The following is an 8,593-nucleotide window of genomic DNA, read 5'->3' as shown; positions in this document are numbered from 1 at the left end:
GGGTGGGAATGCTCTCGCTGTAAAGATTTGTTCCCTCTTTTGAGCTGCTACAACCATAAATGTAGGTCAAGTTCATCAAATTGTAGCGGATTACTCTTTTATTTTCCCTTCCTCTAGTCGAGTTCTGATCATCCAGCCATTGAAGCCAGGTCAAGTGGGTACTATCTACGAGTATGGGTGTCAACAACATAGTCTTTTAAGAGAGCACTGGTGGCATGATGTTAGGCTGCCAACTGAAAGGTCAGGTTCAAACCTACCAGCCACTCCTATAAACATTTAGTCTCAGAAACCCTAAGGGTCACTATGAGTTGGAATGACCTCTGTGGCAATAAGTTTAGTTTTGGTTTACAGTCTATTCAAAGTAGTATGCAATAATAGCATTATGAAGAAGTTTGACAAAGATTGCCACAAACCTTCAGTTTATAAAAAAATTTTAAAATTCAGTATCTGAAACTCACTAGTGAAATAAATGCTAAACATATACTCTGACCTTTGCTTTGCTGCCTATTATTTCCTAAGGGATGGAACAAATTCACTCTTAACACAATTATCTTTTACCTTTGCATTTGGGGGTGGGGTATATGATGTGGTGCTGTGGGTTTATGTTCAAACTCACCAGCTCTCCTTAGAAACCCTATACGGGGTCACTGAGTCAGAACTAACCCAATAGCACTTTAACAAGTTATGGAATCATCCAGAACAATTTCAACTGCATGGCCAGTTACATGGGACAACTATATCAAATAAGTATTCCACTTTCCTGTATCACTGTCTCATTTAGAAGACAGATCTGGGCCAAAAAATTACAACGCAACCAATAACTCCCATATTTACTATCAACATCACTGCCAGTATCAGTGGTAATTACTGTATGAGCTATTTGGAGACTAGATATGTGAAATGTAATTAACATTTTAGAAAATATGTGCTCTATTTTTCTTAATGAACATTAACTGAAGGGAGGCTTCACTTACAATCTCATTCTAAAAAACATTATTTGTTCTTCTAAGATTTCAAAAGTTGCTCAACCAGAAATTTTTACTAATATATAGTAAGATTTAACGAATCGGGCTGCGAACCGCAAGGTCAGCAGTTCGAAACTACCAGCTGCTCTGCGGGAGAAAGATGAGGCTTTCTGCTCCGGTAAGGATTTACAGCCTCGGAAACCCTGTTCAAGGTTGCTATGGGTCGGAACTGACTCAACGGCACTTAACAACTACAAGATTTACCTTACCTTGTAATTTTCTACCCAAAGGTTATTATTTTTTTTTTTAAGCAATATCAGCACCACACAACCATTTATTGTAAAGTAAGTTTATTATTATTAATCTTAAGAAAATTTACTCCCGATATTTGATGTTACAAATTTTGGGGTCTTTGAGATACGCAGGATCCTTGTATGTGACTGGCATAAACCCTGTAAAGAAATAACCGAAGTTCAATACAAAAGATACTGAGCAAAATTTTGAGTAGCCCAATTCAGTTGTTTAGATATTCTTACCCATCACTTGAGCCCTCTTAATCGCTTTTGTGATTTCTTTCTGTTTCCTTCCACAAAGACCTATTAAAGAAAAAGACAATAAATTCTTATTCTATGAAAATATCAATATTCAAAATTTATACACAACTGTTTAAGTCAAGAGGCAGCAATTGGTAAAGGACCAGATGATAAATATTTTAAGACTTTGCAGCTCACAAGTCTCTATCACAACTATTTAACACTACTATTGTAACTCGGAAGCAGCCAATGTTAAGTGCCATCAAGTCAGTTCTGACTCATAGTAACCCTGTATACAGCTTCTGAGGAACAGCTGGTAGGTTTGAACTGTTGACCTTGTGGTTCAGAGACCAGTGCTTAACCCACTGTACCATACCAAAATTATTTACAAAAATAGATGGCAGGTTCTTTTTGGTCTGGGGTCGTAGTTTTCAGTAGCTGGTTTAAGTAATAGTCTAGGAATGACTATAACCAAAAACACCCACCAGACCCACTGTCATCGAGTCATTTCTGACTCACGTTGACCATATATAGTTTCCAAGACTAACTCTTAAAGGGAGCAGACTGCTTCATCTTTCTCCCAGGAAGTGGCTGGTAGATTTGAACCACCAACCTTGAGGTTAATGTCAGCTGTTGCTGAGCAAAAGTAGTAATCCTATTGGCCTAAAAAAAGATTCCAAATCCAGTCTTTCCATATCTGGTCTAGCAATGAAAATTTGCTAGTTTTCTTAAGAAAAAATGGATTTATATGTTTTATCTAAATTTAAAAGTTGCTGTAATAAAAAGAAAAATACCTGTTATGTGTCTTGAATAAATGCATCCAGTAAATGGAGAAATGAACTGAGACAACAGCTATTGTTATTTTAATTTGGAGGGAAAAAATTTAGATTAGTATGTTTGTAAATTTTCAACAGTCAAACTTTATATGCCATCTTCAAGTTACATAAAATTTTATGAGTAAATTTCAAACATCCCAAACCCACTAACATGAAGTTGACTCCAATTCACAGTGATCCTATAAGACAAAGTAGAACTGCCCCATAGGGTTTCTGAAGCTGTATTATCTTTACGGAAGCAGACTGCCTTATCTTTCTTCCTGGCAGTAGTTGGTGGGTTCAAACTGAAAAGTTTTCGGTTAACAGTTGAACACTTTAACAATATGAATAAGAATATATATTATCCTATTAACAACTCATCATTTAAAACAACAAAATTAACTAATCTCTTTTATCCAGCTAGTCACAAAGTCTATATAAGCAAACAATATAGATTAATCAGCCTATGTTTTCAGTGCTATTAGCTGTTTACTTGACTTTTCACAGATCTTTCTAAAATACTGCTACTTATAGCAAGACACTAAACATAATTTCATATGTCATGATGTTAAGTACTGTTGAAGTCAGTTCCTACTTAGCAACCCTGTATAGGATTTCCAAGGCTGTACATCTCTGTGGGAGCAGAAAGCCAGAGTGGCTGGTGGGCCTGAAATCACTGACCTTGTGGTTCTCAGTCCAGTGTGTATCCTATAGTCACTGCACTCCCTTTCTATTACGAAGCTGAATTACCAAAGTACAGAGTGAGATCTCTTAGAGGCACTTACGTACAAAGGGACCATTTCCTGTAATGTATGTATTATTCGTTTCTTTAGCACTGTTTTTGACACTTTACCTAATCCCCCAATATGTTGCCTTAAAAAAAAAAAACACAAAACAATTTCTTGGTTTTTCCTCCTCAAAGACAGCTATGACTTTACACTGTTATCAGTACACTTAACATCCAGCACTATTCTCTGACCCCAAATCTGACAATTCTAATTTGCTGAGAGTTAGACAGTAGATACAATTACATTTGAAAGTGATATGGGTGGTGAGGTGCAAGAGATCAACTTCATCATTCCAAACTACTTACCCCCATTGATAGAGAACCACTGCCACAGTGAGCAGTTATTAATGACATTGTGTCAGACCCATCAGGCAAGTTGGGGCAGACAAAAAAGGAAATACTGAGCTGAAATAATAGTAAATGAGGACAGAAGCTGTTCTTTAAACACATAGCTACTATATAGATTTATAACTAGACTTGAAATTACAAAGTTGCTAAAATAATAGCCTCTACATAAAACCTGCTGCAAAACTGAGTTATCTTAAAGTGACAATCATAAATGAGCAAAACCCTAAAAGTAGTATAGTGAAGCAAAACAGTATCTCACCTGTACATTCTTATAATCTACACGTTTTCCACACAAGAGGCATTTTTTAAGAGGTTCCTTATAAGGATTTTCCATTGGAATGGGCTAGGATAAAGAAAAGCATCTGATAATGGACGTTAACACATCAACTTAACATTAATAAATACTCAGGTTACATTTAAATTCATTCAAAGGATTAGTTTTACTTTTCTTACTGTATGAAAAAGAATAAATACAAGTTTGGCTTGTGAAAAATCAAGCATTTGGAAAGGTATTCAGCATTTTAAAGATTTTGTTATTAAGTGCCATTGAGTCAGTTCCAACTCAGCATTTCCATATCCAAGAAGTGGATGGTGGATTTAAACCACCAATCTTGTGGCTAGCAGTTCAGTGCAAATACCCAGCATTACACCAGGACTCTTTAAAGATTTTAGTGAACTTGTACATAAGGAAACACTTTCTTCAGTTTGGCTAAGAAGGAATTAACTCATGAAGAAGTCTGGGATAAAATACAATCTTTGGAGGATTGAAAGAACTCATGGGAACAAATTCTAATCTATGATTAGAAAGTGAGTTTCTGCACAAATGCTTTGTCTAGATTGTAGATGACTAAAAATTTTAAGTAGATAAAAACTTATTTTACCCTTGTGGCACTGTAGGATAAGCACTCAACCACAAGGTCTATTTGAACTGCATGATCAGCAGTTCAAACTCATCAGCCACTCCTAGGGTCTCTATGTCAGAACCAACTCGATGGCAGTTAACAACAAACTCTTAAATAATGTAATACCTACTTAATCCATCCATATATTTTCCTAAAGATGTTATCACTATGTTTTATAACCAGATAAATATAGCTATGCTAATGCACCCCCTATTGTACAAAGTTCTCTTCAATTTTCAGGCCCCAGACTGCTTTATACATTTGTCAGCCTTTTTGGCTATTTTGTCTTCACACTGTCTCTACTGGAGTTCTGGTGTGACACTGTGGGCTAATGCGTCAGACTGCAAAGTCATCTGAACTGCAAGGTCGGTGGTTCAAGCTCACCAGCTACTCCTTAGAAACCCTATACAGGGTCGCTATGAGTCGGAATCGACTCAATGGCACTTAACAACAACTGTCCCTACTGGTTCCATCGCAATGCCTTTCTCTAATTGTCAGCACTGCTATCTCTAGTACAGAGGCTCTTAATCTAAATATCCCTTTGAAGTCTCTGACCCCTGAAATTGTATGTAAAATTTCATCTAAATGCAACAGTGCTTTTTTTCTGAAGAGCAGTCCTAGAGCATCCATCAGTCTCAATGGAGTTTAATACCTGAAAAAGTAGGCTTCCTTTATTCTTTTGAACTGTGGCTCCTTGGAAACGCTATGCAGGGTCACTATGGGTTGGAACCTACTCTACAGCACTTAACAACGATGTAAATTAGGTTACCAACATGGATACTTGTTAGGTGCCATTGAGTCGGTACCACTCATAGCAACCCTATATACAACAGAATGAAACACTGCCCGATTGTGGGCCAAACTCCTAACTGTTGCCACGCTTCAGCCCATCGATGCTGCCACCTGGCCAATCCATATCGTTGGGAGTCTTCCTCTTTTTCTCTGACCCTTCACCTTACCAAACATGATATCCTTCTCCAGGGACTGGTCCCTCCTGACAATATGTCCGAAGTATGAGAGACGAAGTTTGGCCATCCTGGCCTCCAGGAGCACTCCGGCTGCACTTACCACAAGGAGGTAAGTTCAAACACACCAGCAGCTTTAAAAGTTCTGTCATTCTTTACAACTCCTTAAACTTTCTTAGTCTCTGTTAGCCCAAACAATTAAGTGCACTGCAACTAGCCAAAACCTTGGTGGTTCACACCCATCCAGGGCATCTTAGAAAACAGATTTGCTAATATGCCTCTGAAAGGTCACAATCTTGAAAACCCTATGGAACAGTTCATCTCTGCAAACATGGGGCTGCCATGTGTCAGAATTGACTCAACAACAACTAACAAATCAATTTACATTCGGCTCACATTACATGGGTAACAACACAGAAAATTACATGGTACAAATAAACCAGCAGCACCACAAAAAAAATACAGCAAAATGACAGCAATCAATTCATATCTATCAATAATTACACTTCATGTAAATGGATTAAATGTACTAACTAAGAGACAGCAACAGGATGAATAAGAAAATAGGACCCTTCAAAATACTAAGAGGCACATCAAAAAGATGGAGATAGCCTAAACAGCTATCAACAAAACAAACTTTGGCCCATACACACAAATTATAGCAATGAATTGGCAAAACACCTCACAACATGGATGAATCATGTGTGCTGAGTGAACTTAATCAATCACAAAAGGACAAATACTGTATGAGACAACTGTTGTAAAAAGGTTTTCTTGATAAATAAGCATTCATTCTATGATGGTCACCAGGGCCAAAGGGAGAGGGGAAATTATTCATGGGTAGAGGTAGACACATGTTAACATAGGTGACAAGGTATGCAATATAAAACAAGAGGGAAGTTGGCAGAGGAAGGGTAAAAGCAGTAGACAAAAGGATCCAGGAGTTACAGTGAATACTGTTACCTGGAGGGGACTGCAATCACTGTAGTGATACAAAGTAAATTATTTGTTGAATATAAAAGTGATTATCTGCTCTGCAAACCTCACCCAATTCACAACAGAAATTAAAAATTTTTTTTTTTTGCAAAGGCCTTATGAATAGGAAGAATAGAATCTCTTACCAGGTCTTCTTTGCTGGTTACCTGTTTACATTGTGAACAAGTTCTCCTGCACAGCACTACAAATAAACAGAAACAGTAGCAAACCAATTATTGTTAGATGAGAATCTACAGAAACTTTTGATTTTGTGGAGGCAAGATGAATCAAACAATATAAAAGAAAGGTTTTGTCTTCACACAAAAATGATTGGATTAGGAACTCTTTGATTTTGCTTGGGGGCAAAGTAGGACTTTAATGGGTGTGCTTTCCCAGTCTTTGATGGGAAAGGCATGTATTTCCCTACCATACCACCACCTTCCACCTGCTCTCTTCCTGAAATTTGTTTTCCCTTCACTCCACCTAGAGGCAGATTTTCATACAAATATTTTCTGTAAAAGTTAACAGGAAAGCATTACCGTTCAAGAGAGGAAAGGGATATAACAGACCCTCTTCAGAGAATAGAGAAATATGCAGTCACACAGAGAAGATAAAAACTGCAGAAATACCTTGCCCTTGGGCCCTAGCGGTGGGAGAAAGATGAGGCTTTCTGCTCCAGTAAAGAGTTACGGGCTCAGTTAAGTTCAGTGGAGTCGTTCCCACTCAGAGACCCTTCATAGGATTTCCATGGAGCGACTGGTGAACTTGAATCGTAAACCTGGAAATTAGCAGTCCAGTGCTTATCCTACAGCGCCGCACCAGAGCCCCCAGAAAACCTATATACAGGGTCGCTATCAGTTGGAATCAACTCGATAGAAGTGGATTTTAGTGGGTTTCTACTGTCTACTCGCTAGTTAGAAATTTGTTGTTGTTGTTGTTGTTAAGTGCCATCGAGTCGGGTCCGACCCATAGCGACCCTGTTAGAAATTTACCCTCCCTGAAATAATGAGTCCTGGTGGCGCCTTGGAGTAAGCGTTACGCTTCCAACCACAAGGAGGTAAGTTCAAAAACACGAGCAGTTTTTGCGCAAAGATGACGCAGTCTACTCCCGTAAAGATAGATTTACAGTCTCGGAAACCCTAAAAGGCAGATCAATTCTGCCTTTAAAGGGTCGCTATGAGACGGGATTCACTCAAGGACAGTGGGTTTGGTCACGGTTTTGGTAAACAATGAAGCATAAAATATGGAGATCACTTTACCGGAGTGCATCCTGGATTCTGTGAGACCAACCGCAACAGCTACTAAATGCGTCAATCCTTTTCTCCCTAGAGCACTACCACCTGTAACTACAGCTGCCATGGTTGCTTGTTCCTCCTCTTCCTTTCCTCCTCCCAAATCTTCTCGACTGGTCCCTTCCGATACTCCTCCCTTATTGTCTGGAGCACCCTTTAAAGGTTCCGCTGGCGAACGCCGGAGTCGGCAAAGAGTAGGCGGGGTTTTCAACGCACCTGCGTAGTACCTTCCCTTTCTCATTCTGAAAGGTCCCCAAATCAGAGAACACTTATGATTGGATGGGCTCCTACGATTACGCGCGCGCGCGCGCGCGCGAAAGTTAAAGGCTCTGCTTCCGGCCTGAGTTCTTTGTGAATTAACTTGGGATCTTTCCCGTAGGTGAATGGGACGCAAGCGCAGTTTTCTCTCGGTTCTAACGCCCGCCCATTCTCCCCTTCACCTTAGTTTGACTACCGGGTCGAGGGGCGGACAATATACCGGCAGGGCCCTAGGCCCCTGTCATGGATGAGAATGGTTCTGATGAGAATGTTTGCCGCATCCGCCGGCTGGTGTTTTTCCGCAAAAGGAACCGCCCTAGCCTAGGAAGCATTTGTGCTGCCCCCACCGCGGCAGAGCTCACGCCGGGGAATGCGGAGGAAGAGGAGATTGTGGCTGACCGGCGGCGGAAAACCGTGGGCGTGCAACCGGTCGAGGTACAACCCCATCACTTCTCAGATTCCATGGCATTCCCCGTTTCCCGTCTTTGGGGCGGAGATAGAAACCCACGCTTTCTGTCACCTATTCCCACTGAAAGAGGGTGGGAGACCTGTTACAGAAGGCAAGGACGTTGACACTCTAAAATTTTGACATTTTCGGCTGCAAACAATTGGCCACTTATTGCCTACCTCGCCTTTGTCATCTCTGTTTATCCTTATGAGGTTGTTGTTGTTGTTGTCAGGTGCCATCGAGTCGGAACCGACTCATAGCGACCCCATGCACAGCAGAACGAAACAATGTTCGATCCTGGGCCA

At 40.0% G+C, this 8,593-nt stretch overlaps 2 protein-coding genes across 2 annotated transcripts in view; one reads left to right on the top strand and one right to left on the bottom strand.

Annotated features, from left to right (window-relative positions):
• Positions 1-1,340: 1,340 nt before the first annotated feature.
• MRPS18C (mitochondrial ribosomal protein S18C) lies at positions 1,341-7,649 on the bottom strand. Its single transcript, XM_006867726.1, has 6 exons — positions 7,550-7,649; positions 6,437-6,492; positions 3,708-3,791; positions 2,293-2,350; positions 1,502-1,561; positions 1,341-1,417 (listed from the first exon to the last, which is right to left on the bottom strand). The coding sequence occupies exons 1-6, from the start codon at positions 7,647-7,649 to the stop codon at positions 1,341-1,343; spliced, it is 435 nt and encodes a 144-aa protein (XP_006867788.1).
• Positions 7,650-8,083: 434 nt separating this feature from the next.
• Positions 8,084-8,593, top strand: part of HELQ (helicase, POLQ-like) — a 54,139-nt gene continuing 53,629 nt past the window's right edge. The window contains exon 1 of the mRNA XM_006867725.1: positions 8,084-8,390. Within this exon, the coding sequence (XP_006867787.1) occupies positions 8,084-8,390 (307 nt within the window). The remainder of the gene's footprint in view (positions 8,391-8,593) is intronic.

This window comes from Chrysochloris asiatica, unplaced genomic scaffold (genome assembly GCF_000296735.1).
Source record: "Chrysochloris asiatica unplaced genomic scaffold, ChrAsi1.0 scaffold00109, whole genome shotgun sequence".
Taxonomy (NCBI): Eukaryota; Metazoa; Chordata; class Mammalia; order Afrosoricida; family Chrysochloridae; genus Chrysochloris; species Chrysochloris asiatica.
The sequence above is the reverse complement of the archived record's forward strand: the minus strand, read 5'-3'. Positions and strand labels throughout refer to the sequence as shown.

Excerpts from the sequence above, each read along its gene's own strand:
- MRPS18C (XM_006867726.1), bottom strand. The coding sequence starts at position 7,649 with ATGGCAGCTGTAGTTACAGGTGGTAGTGCTCTAGGGAGAAAAGGATTG. Across the intron at positions 3,792-6,436 it reads TAACCAGCAAAGAAGACCTG|CCCATTCCAATGGAAAATCC; the intron begins GTAAGAGATTCT and ends TCTTTATCCTAG. Across the intron at positions 2,351-3,707 it reads TAGATTATAAGAATGTACAG|CTGTTGTCTCAGTTCATTTC; the intron begins GTGAGATACTGT and ends AAATAACAATAG.